Below are 13,196 nucleotides of genomic sequence, written 5' to 3'. Positions count from 1 at the left end.
CCAAGCCATCTCGATTGCCCGTGTTACTAAAAGGATTCAGACTGAGCGGATATTTAAAAGCAACTGTTCGCTTTTATTGGTAGCACATAGCTATTTTGGCGCGAGAAGAGTAATGCCATAACAGATTACGACCAATGTCATTAAAGCATATCACATAAACTACCACTGACCAGAAAGAAAAGTGGAATTTAAAGACGTTTAGCGCCTCATTGGTCGGTGCGGATTTAATTAGTAGGCTTGACTTGAAGCTTGACAAGCTGGTCCCTGTCACTGGAGGCGCTGTTGTACCCCTGCGGACACATTTTACGTGCGAAATGTCTCGATTCAGCAAAACATACAGGTGCGTTCAAATTTGCGCACATTTCAGAATGCGGCGGTACTCTTACGGAGGCTATGCCTCACCAAATCTTTCCTCACTTCTAATTACCTGTCACCGGGATGTCACCGTGTTCATCGCTTTGCACTGCGGCTAGCACCGCGCAGTCTGCATGTTGATTTTTCATCCTTGTTCCCTAATATTTTTGTCCCTCTGTCATCAATTTTTTGTTCCAGTCCATGTTCTTTGAGGGGCTAACATTTTTCGCAAATTGAAGGTGCGCTGCTTCATATATTTAATCCTTTTCTTGTTATTCCTTTCGTAGTAGTCCATTGAGAAACGGCTTTCCGCTGCCTTCATTTCATTAGTGGTACTCCAGCACAATGCACTAATGGATCTCGAGTTGCTTGCGTCGCCCTAAATTTCGCACACCCGAGATAAATGCCGCTGCAGGGAACAGCTAAACGCTGTAAAGTTTTGTTAGCGCTTGTACCTGTTTCAGATTATGGCTCTAATTTTATTTCGTTTCCTCCTCTCTTGGATGAAGTAGAATATTCGGCAAAAGTTATTTAAGAAAGCATGCATGAGCATAAGCAAGTATGTTTCTTTCTGCAACTGTTTTGACGTTGGAAAACGCGATTTTAGGCCGCTAAAAAGACAAACGCAAGGCAGAAACACAGACACACAGAAGACAATGTGTATCTGGCGCTCTGTGCGTCTGTATGTTTGTTGTCCAAGGTCACGTTTTACAAATCCCACCAACTTGCCCTAGAAGAAGTTTCAGTGAGACGTAATTTTACATTTCGTTATCCCGCTACAGTACAGTCCTTATTTCAATGATTTCGTCAGACGAATGTACTTATCTTATTTCGTCAGCAGACTCTTCCCGAGGAAGTGGCTAATGGTTGGTAGCCTGCCGATTGCCGGAACAAATGGTAAGTGACTGTGTCCTTTGCTTCATTGTGCATCGTACTCTTAATCGCGCGTTTTTTGTGTCGTGCCTTTTTGTTTTACACACTTCTTTTAATCGCCCACCAAGCTGCGTATTGTTTTTCATACTTCTATTAATCGCCCACCAGGCTGCGCACGCCAAACGTGCATCAACGCGGGGAACCATCAAACAAGAGCCGTCTCAGCTCCATGCGAAGATTTATGTGCAGAGCACAGACGGTGTTCACTTTGCCTCCCGTAAACGTTAACACTTGTCCCAGTTATTATTCTCTTTCGACCCAGTCGTAATCGGACTGGTGATTATCAGCTCCTTCAATTGTTGTCTCTAGCTCTAACACTTTTATCTATTCCCATTCCTCATTATTTTTCCTTCGGTTTTCTCGGTCTCTTTTTACCCTGCAGCTGTCATTTGCAGCTGACGGCTGCTTTAGTTGCAGTTACCATTAGTATCACACAGAAGCTTACTCGGCCGGCATGAGCGATTGCGCAGCCGCACAAGAAACTGTTTCTCCCGTCACCATTTCTCACGTAACTGTCACTTAAATGGGTGAATGCCAACACATTCCTTTCTTGCGGTGATTACTGTTTACGGGCGTTGTTTTTTGTATAGAATTGGATGTTCCTGTAAGCGAAGAACTCGCTGCACGTCACTTGTACTACCTCACAAGTGTGAGACCACATACACTACATGTCATTACATACATACATACATACATACATACATACATACATACATACATACATACATACATACATACATACATACATACATACATACATACATACATACATACATACATACATACATACATACATACATACATACATACATACATACACTACTTTAGTCATTCACACTCTGATATGTTAAAGGCATAGTATAATTAGGCGAAAGGTAACAAATGTCTGAACAAATGAAAGCCGCATATATGAATATATATATATATATATATATATATATATATATATATATATATGACTCATGTTTGCCATGTCATTAACCTCAAAGCGTGTTTAGATATGTATCAGCGTGAATGATAAACAATAACTTCAAAAGGCAATCCAACAATAAGACTTTAACGCATAAACATGGCGAAAACATGTGTGAATTGTGTCTAACAGCAAAATGGAAAGCACGCAATATAATGCTGTAAGAAATCCTATTCTTTATCAAAGGACGACTCTGTTTTGGGCTGCATAAAATCGTCCATCACGTGGTGGGTAACGTAATAAAATGTTTAGGTCACAAGGGTTGTCATCCATGGCACGCGATCATTACAGATTAGTGATCAACTTCTTTTCCCAGACCTAACTTTACTGACCATCCACAAATCCCAGCAGATAGCTTGTGCTGCGTTTTGGTGAATGTTTGTCCGAAGTACGCTGTTGTTGGTTGCTTGATCCTATGTGATACGGTGCAACCAACTACCGGGGATAATCAACTATGTGGAGGTACTACAAATAAAACGAAGGAAGGATTTTGTAGCGTTTACCAGATGATACTAAAGGGAAAGATATAATTGATCGCAATAAGGGAGCTTATTTCCTGAAATGTGTTATTACGTTACTAAAAGTATCAACCCCATAAAGCCCCAGTATCATATTTGATATTGTGAATTTGATCCCTAAAAGCTTATTTAAGTGCTGCAAATTCAATGCAGAGCCAATACTTGCGTTCTCTATATGCTGGAAGGAGTTTTAGCTCTGGATAATTAAGGAACCTAATTAACTATTAAGTGAACACCGTGCTAATAAATTATTACTCAATTATCATTTCACTACTTTCTTTGTACTAATATACTCTCTGTGGCCAGAAATAAATGGGAAGATGTTGCTTTTTTTTCTTTCATGGTGGAATGGTGTTCGGACTTTGTGGGGCTAAAGAAAAAGAATACGACATATTAATGCTTCTAGAAATATGGGAAAATTGAAATGGCTGTCTCCTTGTACTGTTCACAATATAAAATAGGGCATTACATACGTTTCTGTCGCAGAAACCTGGTGCCTACGCCCCTAGGGAAATTAGTACGGGAAGCGTATAAGCGAACCTGAAGTTTGCGCTGTGGTTCGCACATCTATGGGACTTGCTTCCTTTTTATCACTTAATTCTCATTCTGCCCCGTTCGGTGTGCTTAGCACGTAGAGCAGGCGTCAGCAACATGTGCAGTTCGTGCTGCACTCTTGCGAGTTTGACGAGAAGGAGAGAGTCGGGCAATAAAAAGGAGCTACGACGGACACTTGGGTCTCAAATGGGAATAGAACAAGGCGGAACGATATTTTTGGCCTGAAGGTGCGACAGTGTTACCGTGGAAGTGAAGAATAAGAGATGGTGGTCAGTAACAAGAGCTAGCAACTGTAATTAATTATCTGAAGGTAGACATGTATTTTAGCTGACATTTCGAAGGCGATAACTGATCTACGACTCAACGCAAGGGCTGCAGCACATGGGCCCGATCATCTGCGCAGGATTGTTTTCTTGGCTAACCACAGAGCTGGCACCCCATGGACGCAAATCAGTGCATATAAAATCGCATTTTCCTCCATGTGTACCTCAACCCTGCCGCAAGGGTAGGGCAGCAAACAGGACAATGTATTGGTGCACCTCCATACCGTCATCCTATAGTTGCCTTGCTCTCTAGGCATATGCATAAGTCGGCCTGACTCCCGTGTACTACTCGTCCATCCATCGACCCCCATCTGGACGACTCGAGACAGCAGTATATTGCCGACGGTGGCTTGGTGTCGCTTTCACAAGATCTTTCACCTTCCGGGTCGGTATGGACGAGAGCGTGGTTTGCACTCACTGCGGCGGCGAGAAGACTATAGAAAACGTAATCTGCCACTGTCCCCGATACAGCGCGCACCGGCTGACCCTAGCGGCCGTGTTGGCACGTCTTAACGACAGGCCACTTTCAGAACAGACAGTCTTGGAATGCCGACATTAACTATCGTCACACCAAAAGTCGGTCAAGGCTTTGTTGACCTTTTTACGTGACAGTGGCCTATTAGAACGACTATAATGATCCCATCCCGTCCCCCCTCCCTTTCTTTTTGACGCCTTTCTTTTTGTCTCCGCTCTTCTTTCTGTCTTTACTTCCCCTTTCTCCTTCCCTAATGCAGGGTAGCAAATAGGAGGCTTTAACTCTGGTTAACCTCCCTGCCCTTTTCTCCTTTGTATCTCTCTCTCGTTCGCTTCATTTCAGCGGTGCAGCCGGCCCTGTATCCTTTAAGTTCTCCTTGCGGTGTATACGAAATAGGAAGCCTTGAATTATGCGCTGCACTTCCTTCAGTCAATGATGAATTCCTCGTGTGCCCAACAGAGGCCCTCGGAACGAACGTTAATGGGGTCTTGGAGGAAATTGCAGCCTAAATTGCCTTGTAATTCCCTCAATCTTCAACCGTCCTGCGCTGTCATCGCCGTCGCCATGGCCGCACGTCAGGGTGACGTACTCGTGCATGCCTTCCGGAGCATTCCAAGTGTCTCGGTCAACTCGATTGACAGGGGACTTTCCAGAGCTCGGAACGGACGCAGGCTTCCATCTGTGACTCGCATTTGTAATTAGGTCGGCTTTTCTTGGCCAAATTTACGCTCAATTTGCTCGCTTGGGAGTAAGGGCCGTCGGGCCGCGTGTTGTGCCTAGCTTTGGGGATTCTAGGCACGTTCGTCTCGTGCGTGTGTGTTGGTGATAGAGGAGTGAGAAGTGGTTTTTCTTGAAGAAGGGAGAAGTTGGCATTATCTTCTGCAGCCCTTGATGGAGCACGGCTTAGCGCCAACGGGGAAGGGGAGATTGGAGGAAAAGAAGATGGAGAGAGGAGGGCGAAGATGCCGCCATGGCTGGAGCGAAACAAATCGGTAGGCAGGCGCGCAGTGAGGCTGGCCGGGTTGGGAGGCAAAGAGACGCTATGCAGTCTCGCCGAGAGCCCCGTGGAGCCGAGGAATTTGGCGACGCTGAGCAGGACCGGAAGGTGATTACGGTGGGAGGGGACAATGATGTCCTCCTCTCTGGCAGCAGGAAGGACCAGGCGGCAGAACACCTGAAGGAGCCGGCCTTCATGTTGAAAGTACGTCAGGCATGCCAGCAAGAGGTGTGCCAGTGTTTCAGGCTCCCCGCAGGAGCCGCAGGCTGGCGAAGCGGTGAGCCCAAGCCGGTAGCTACGTGCCTTTATCCAGCAGCAGTTCTCTCAGGTGCAGCAAGAACGAAGTCTCCTTCCGAGCAAGGCCATTGTAGGGTGGGCCAGGGACACCCGCTTGGCCGGATGGCAATTCAGGAGATGTCATCGCAGCCTGTGCATTGTGAAGTTTCCAGTTGTCACGGCACGACTGAGAGGGACCGCGGAGTGGTGGGCACTCTTTACAAGGGCATCGGCCCCCTCAGTACCCATGATTCCCACATGGGCTGGAAGCCAGTGCAGGGACGGCGAAGCAGGGTTTGGGTGCGGGCTTGCGGGCTAGTTGGTATTCCATCGTTGCAAACATCACTTGCAGCGCGTACAAAGACAGGGACCAAAAGAACGACGAATACAAGCACTGACTTCCAACTGATTTTTATGTTGAGAAACACGCATATATAGCGAGACACCAAGGTGAAAGTGCCCCCCCCCCTCCCCCATAGCATAAAACCGACATGAGTATGCATGCAAAATGCAAAGAAATCATGACCGCATGACATGAGAGCACATGTGTGACTTCAAAAAACAAGTTTTTTATCTGTTAATGCAATTGACGCCTTACTAACCGAGTCACCTTCAGCGATCGCTGCTGCTTTAATGATAAGTCTAGTGCATTCATTAGGATGCCTAGGACTGGAAGACATACGTTCTTTAGCAACAAGGTTAGTTCTGACACATAGCTGGGCAAGTTTTTTTGTAGCAGAGAAAACAACACCGATGCCTGCTCTTTGTACTATTTTTTAAAGTTTGTAGGTGATCCCATGAACGCATGGGATAACAGCTCTTTTGTTTCTTGTACCTGAGGCTCAATGCTGTGAAGATCAGTGCTGAACTCCCTACGCAAGTTATCCGAGACTGAGACGAGACTGAGAGACGTAGTCAGTTAAGCACTGATCCTCACACATTAAGCCTCAGGGACATGATCGAAGAAACAAAACAGCTGTTACACATGCGCTCTCGTTCCTCTTAAGGCGGCCATGGTTTCTTTGAATTTTGAATGCACACTCATGTCGGTTTTATGCTTCAGGGGTGGGGGGGGGGGGGCTTTTGTCTTGGTGTCTCGGTATATATGCGTGTTACTCAGAATAAAAATAAGTTGGAAGTCAGCGTCTGTCTTCGTCGTTCTTTTAAGCCCTGTCTATGAACGCGCTGCAAGTGATGTTTGAAACAGGGACACCGAGCAGCCCGTCTCTTGGAGTGCCGTTACTAGTCGAGAGTAGGACGATCGCCAGGCTGACCCTCCTCTGCAGGCTGAGAAGAGCCGCCTTGGAGTCGCACAAGATGGCTGCCGGGGTCGTTGGCAGCTCTTCGGCGAGTAGGTCGTCGGCGAGGTGGAGGCCTGCTACCTCCGCTGGAAGAGGAAGGCACTGTGCAGAGAAACATAGTGGAAAAGAGAGGAGGATAAATGGCAGAGTGCATTCTTACAGCCCGGCCAGAAGAGCTGAGTGCGGTCGTCCAGCCAAGCTGCAATTCGTAGAGGGAGAGAAGACTGAGTGAATCATCATTTCTGTTTACTGAAGCAAACTTAGAATTACAACGTGTCAGCTTCAAAAATTATCAAGAGAGAAGGAGCCAGAGCCTGAAGGACTCATTAAGTGAAACACGCACAGGCTTATTTAATTGCTTCATTTCCTCCACGATATCTCCCTGTCTGAATTCTTTAAACAAGTCATGAACTGCCACAGGTTTCAGAAATGAAACCCAAGCCGGCGTCGTCTAGCGTCGCTGACCGCAGTGTAAAATGGTTACGGACAAAGGACGCAGCTACCATGAAAATTTTATCGACGAAGGCTAAATAAGGTTCGAGGGAAGCGCGTTGCATCCAGGGCTTCAGCAAGCGCTGGGTAATACAAGAGCGCAGCGGTGAATTTCCGAGCCTCTCGCGGAAAATGGGCCATGCAACATGAACTGCCCGTTCGCATCTGTCAGCACTAATTTAGCGCAGCGCGATTCTGCGAGGAGACACCTTAGTTATCGAGCTCACCATTTACGGTGCCCTATACACGCGCCGCTTGCGCTGGATAACGAACCAATTACTCTCTGGGAGAACGCAGTGAGGCGCCAGCGTGAGGACAATCGAGGCGGCGCGCTTTAGCTTCGTATAACTGTAGAACTTCAATAGGACGCAGAGATTTGATATTCCGGGACGTCAACAACGCGTAAACTGAATACTTGTCCCTAGACGCTGGCTTTCGCGCCCGATAGCCATAGCAGCATGGCTATACCTCTCCATTACCTCGGTAAATAATTGTAACTGCTTACCCAGTGAATTTATCTCCGTGTTGCGGTGAGCGCTCTCTCTTCGAATAAAAGAAAAGAAAACGGAAAGAAAAAGGCCTTGGTTAATGCAAGCCCGCGCTGCTAATGGGCAAATGGCAATGCAGTTGGACGTTGTTGTCGATGCCTGCTGATAAGGTGAGGCAAGGACATCTGCGCTCTGGGGGGCACTTTATAAAACATCTAGACATTGTTCACAACGTAGACACTTAAAAAGTAGTCCAGGCCATGTTTTTCGTGGAAATACGTAGTGATGTGAACCGCGTAGCTTGACGTGGCTGTGGTCACATTACTCGGTCACGTGTAAACGCATAAAAGCGTGGACGTGAACGTATGAGCAGAGTGCGCACGCAAGCTTCCGTTTTATTTTCTTTTTTTTTCATCTGTTGGTCATTCATACCTGCTTCGTTGTGTTATTATTGGGAGATGATTACACGAAATCCTGTTGAAACATGTGTGCAATTTTCCCAGCCCCGCACTTCCCCCCCCCCCAACATGTGTGTGTATGTGTTTGTTTCGACACCAACGTCTCGCATTGATATTTCTTCTACGCATCAAATTATCTCCAAGAACACTTTTAGGACGGCATTCCTTGCTCGTGCTTTCGTTTACATTTGCCCTGCCTGACGTTTCAACCAGTCCATGCGTTTTTGTGATTAGTAGTTTCTTCAAAAGCTAGAACTCTCAATTTGCATATTTGTCTACTAGAGCATTTATACCTACTGGTATATTTAATCACTCAACTTTTTCACTCAGCCGGTAATACAGATGTTTTTCAGCAGCTTCCAATTACGCTGTTTTTTCAACGTGCATATGTGTAGAGCGATTACTGGATCTCATCGGCCTTCTTTCGAGTACTGAGAACAATCAAATTACTGCAGCACTTTCTTCCAGTATAAGCAAGTAAAGGCAAGTAAGACCTGGTAGAACACCTTCGCTACCATAACCTAGTAACCAGCAATTACAAGAGAGAGAGAAAGAGAGAAACAAAGTCAGCTGCTTTGATGTTTACGCAGTAAAGCACAGCAGCTGGAATACTTTACACGAGTAATGAACGGATGCTGAAACATAAATTCAGACATGCCAATACTGCACTTGCATGAATACTAAGCTTACCTATGCCAGGAAATACCTAAAGCTCCGTTGCGAAGTGTATCAAGCTTTAACTTGTTTTGCATGCACTCACGAATTCATGTGATGTAGATGCAAGATAATTCAGTTTTTTTTGTGTTTTACCTCCGTCATGAATTTATTTGGCCTAGCGAACCCTACCTTTCCTGTCACGCAATATCCAATGCCAACCACGCCAACGCTCTCCGCAACAAACACTTCAAAGCTCAAGAGACATGCAGAAAGAGCATGAACAGTGACAGGGGGCTCTCCGTAAAGGCGAAAAAGGGATATGCATCTGAGAATCCTTCATTGAATCAAAGAGCCTGGTAGCGGCCTCTTTGTGTTCTTGGTCGGGTCGCTCCTTTCGGCCGTCAGCACTTATAACCTTCAGAATCGCTAACCTCATTCAGCACAAGAGCATATGGAAATGCGTACTTTGGATTCTGGTCGTACCTGTGGGTATCTTCTTCCGGATACAGATCGTATCAGCAAGGTCATGGCAACGCACGCAGCTTAGGTTGGACTGCAGGCTTTAGTCACAATCCATCAGAAGCCACAAAAAATTCGTGAGCAGATGAAGAACGGTGTATTAACAACGCAGAATAAGCAGGCGCAGCAAATCAAGTATGGAGGAATGGTCAATATACTGCCATGGGACTGGTGCACGTGATTGATGCCTGCCATGTTGAGTGACGCCTCGAAAAGAAAACATTGTTAAAAGGTATCGCACTGATCAAAAACAACTAAGATCGAGCGATCCTCTACATTACACTTATTATGCTTGCTCGCTAGCTAGTTCGACCACTCTCGCTTTGCGGCATTCGCATGGATTAAAATTTTCATTTATCATGAGGATCAGGCCGTAATAAGGACACAAACACACGGAAACATCTGCTCCTTTCCCAAGAACCGTCGGAGATTGCGGCGCCACAAATGCTGCCATACAGAGGCAGCTCTGAAAGGCCAGGCAAGTGCAGTAAATGTTCGGAAAAGAAATTGCTATAGGGGGGTATAATTGCGATATCTTGTCACTGCAGGGATTTCTTTCGCGATTCGGTATCAGTGCGGTGGTATCTTCTTATTGGTTGTGCTACGGTGAATGGAACAAAACTTCCAGTGCCCAGTACACTGCTCTTTCTGATATTCTGCGCCTGTAACGAACCTTCAATTCTATGCGCGCATTTTTTTCTTTCAACCAAGACGTATGGTAAGCGACGGGTCCCCCGAAAAACAAGCATAGATAGGTGAAATCAATACTCGGTAGCAAGGGCCCTTACGCTCTCCCGTCCTTATTGTTTCATACTTTAAGGTATTTACTTTTACGCATCGCCACAGACTGCTTCCAAATGCAAAATAAACAAATACCTATCGAAGAGGTTGCAATCGAATAGAATACTAGCGTGACAAGTTATATGAATTACTCTGTGAGCAATACGTGTGTGATGAAAAGGTAAAAGCACAACGGAATTATTAAAGCCAAGAACCTACCGTCATGCATTGGGATTTCAACTCCTCTATCACTAACATCCGCCTCCAAAGGCACCGCCATTAGGAGTAAATATGGTACACAGTATTGCACGCTTTATTCCCGCAATGCACGTTGTTTTCTGCTCAAGGCTTTTCCTGTGATAAGATGCGAACTGAAAATTGTTGTTGTGCACTGGGCGCTAACCGAAGAACGCTGTCGTGTTTGCGTCGAGTAATAACTAAATCTCAACTTGCGGAAAATTGAAAATCCTTGATCTTATACTGTTTCCTTCTCTGAAAACGTCATTACGCCAAGTGCAAGAGTAAACTTTCGATACTTACTAAGAACAGGCCGTTATCCTGTTTCTGCTCTTGAAGTAGCGAATCATTACACGTTCCTTCGGCGAACCAATTTCTCTGCAACACAATGCGGCACAATATTGCGACGAATCTGGGTCGCTCTCTCATTGGAGAAACTACGGAAAGAAAACAGCTATTCCAACCGTCGAGTGCCGCGGGCGACCCTCGTCAAAATAACGAGCGTCTCCGGAAACTTAGGGCCCGAATCAACTCTTCCAGCCGATTTAGACTCCGGAAACTTTTGAAGCCAGAAACGCAGGACCATGTGTTTGTAGCCTCGAACTCAAGTCAACCACCGAAGGCACGTGGTAGCAGTGTAGGGCGCTGCCCGACCGTGAAGCACCACGACTTAATGAAGGAGGCGCTCGTTAAAAACCAGTGTCGATCACATAGTGACTGCGCTAATAGCTAGTTCTGCGCTGACAAATATCATTGGCTTTAACCATGGCAACTGTCTTGTCAGCGAGTGGGTGCGTGTTATTCCATCTTGAAAAGCTGCATTGCAGGACGCGCTGCATACGTAGCACGTGCAGCATTTTTTAATGAACATCGCGAACAGATGTACCTAGTCACCCCTATACATCGATGTATAGTGTCACATGTCACGAAAGCAACAAGTCTAGCACTGGAGTGGTGGTCAGTTTAGAGCGAAACTCACAAAGATTTAGAGCACAGCTCTTAAGCGCCCGTTCCTGCGGTGAGCGGCGTCGGCGGCGTAACGGAGCGAACGAGCACAGCGAAAGATGACAGAGCGGACGCGGAGCGGGCGATGAGACTCGTGCCGGAACGGCGGAGATCAATGAGAGCGGCCCCTTCAGCGACGTGCGCACGAGAAACTGGTGTCATGCGGACCTGCCCGACCACTAGATGCGTACTCGTATCTGTCCTCAACCGGACCACTCATTTCGTACCTATCTTCTGCTCGTGTCAGCTCTCACTCGCGTTTGTTTGGTTTAATTGGTTTGGTCTCGTTCGCGCTTGTGTCAGTTGTCATGGTTTGCGATTGCTTTGTAATCCGACTGTATGCGGGACACGAATTGTGTAGTACTGTTTGGAAGCCACCCGGCACCAGCGGTTACACTGGAACCTTTGACGAGTCATGTATAAAAGCCGACGCGCTGGACCCGCAGATAAGATTTTCGGCGATTGGCGACTCTGCTACATATCTCTCTCAAATATTTGCCTCAATATATCGCGAAATGAAAACGCATATAGGGCGGCGCTCAAATTTCCGCTTAGGGAGTATCGTAATTGTCGGCGCATTTTTTTTTTATTTTGCGGGAACTGCTTACGGCTGGCCAGCCCCAATACATATTATGTCCAGGCACAGTTGGTTCGCGCTGGTTTGTGAGCGCCTCGCTTGCGTCTGAACGTGTTGGAAATGTGCATCACTAAGCGTAATAAGCTTATACGATACCTGCCATGCAAACGAAACTGTGAACACTGAATTCTTTCAGTCAACCAGAATACTAGTTGACATACCTAGCCTGAATAGAAGGTACGCGTAATACTCCACATTTTAATGCGAAAACATTAAATGGCTCATTGGGTGGAAAATTCGGTGTTGGTGGCATGGACACACGATGGTATAAAAAGGCTACCAACCCTCGACTATTGGCGGGAGTAAAACCCAGGATCTTCGCTGTTAGTTAAGACGAAGGCTATTAAGGCACGGTCCATTAAGATAGAGTTAATTAGGACGCTCGAACTCCCGACATTTAGTAAAAGTTGTAGGTAATTAAGGTATTCTTATTTTATGTAGAGTTAATAAGGTAATAAAGGTATTCTTATTTAAGACAGAGTTAATAAGGCACTCGAACCCACGACCTTTAATGTTAATTAGGGCCTTGTTAATTAAGCCACGATTTATTAAGATAGAGTTAATAGGGCCCTCGAATCCAAAACTTTTGGCGGGAGTTGCAATAACGATCTTTGTTGTTAATTAAGCCGAATTTAATGAAATCACAGTATATTAAGATAGGTAATTAAGGCACTCGAACCCACGACCTTTGGTGAGAGCCGAACCGAAGACCTTGCGTTGTGTTTTAATGTCTAAGCATCGCGCCGTGCTCGCAATGCTTTCACGTTCATCCACGTAGGGATACCTAAGTGCCCCTAATTTTTTTTTTATTCTGAGAAACTGCGTTTCCACCTTCTTCAGAGGTTTCTAGAACCACTGGTGCATCCGTTGTGAGTGCTTTTTTTTTGCCTTTCTCGGGCTTGAGATGAACAATGGTAGGGCGTTCAACTGTGTTTCAGTGGAGTAGAAAAATAAGGCATCACTTTGGTATACGGTGGTGGTTTTCATTACCATAAACACGCACCTGCAAGTTTTTCAACGTGATTTTTTGTACCATGTAAGCAGAATAGTAACTCATGATGGCTCAGTGGCTTGAAGCGAATTTTCGCTACCAGTGACCTTTTTTGAAATTAATAAATTAGTCATGCATGGTCAATCCTGTCGTATTTTACGGTCTGAAAATGCTGTACTAGCTTTCACCAGTTGTATTGAGTTTCATTACACTGGCCCACGCGTGTGATG

General features: G+C 45.8%; 1 protein-coding gene across 5 annotated transcripts in view; it reads left to right on the top strand.

Moving 5' to 3' along the window:
• LOC135903794 (uncharacterized) overlaps nt 1–13,196 on the top strand; it is a 468,489-nt gene that overhangs the window by 127,939 nt on the left and 327,354 nt on the right. For 4 of the 5 annotated variants that reach the window (XM_070537736.1, XM_065434201.2, XM_065434206.1 and 1 more), the window contains exon 2: nt 1,193–1,251. Coding sequence is in view for 2 of the 5 variants with exons in the window: in XM_065434201.2 (XP_065290273.1) it covers nt 1,249–1,251 (3 nt within the window). In the remaining 3 variants the exon portion in view is untranslated. The remainder of the gene's footprint in view (nt 1–1,192; nt 1,252–13,196) is intronic. The other variant, XM_065434202.2, reaches the window with a different exon arrangement.

The sequence above is a fragment of the Dermacentor albipictus genome, chromosome 4 (assembly GCF_038994185.2).
Source record: "Dermacentor albipictus isolate Rhodes 1998 colony chromosome 4, USDA_Dalb.pri_finalv2, whole genome shotgun sequence".
Classification (NCBI taxonomy): domain Eukaryota; kingdom Metazoa; phylum Arthropoda; class Arachnida; order Ixodida; family Ixodidae; genus Dermacentor; species Dermacentor albipictus.
The sequence above is the reverse complement of the archived record's forward strand: the minus strand, read 5'-3'. Positions and strand labels throughout refer to the sequence as shown.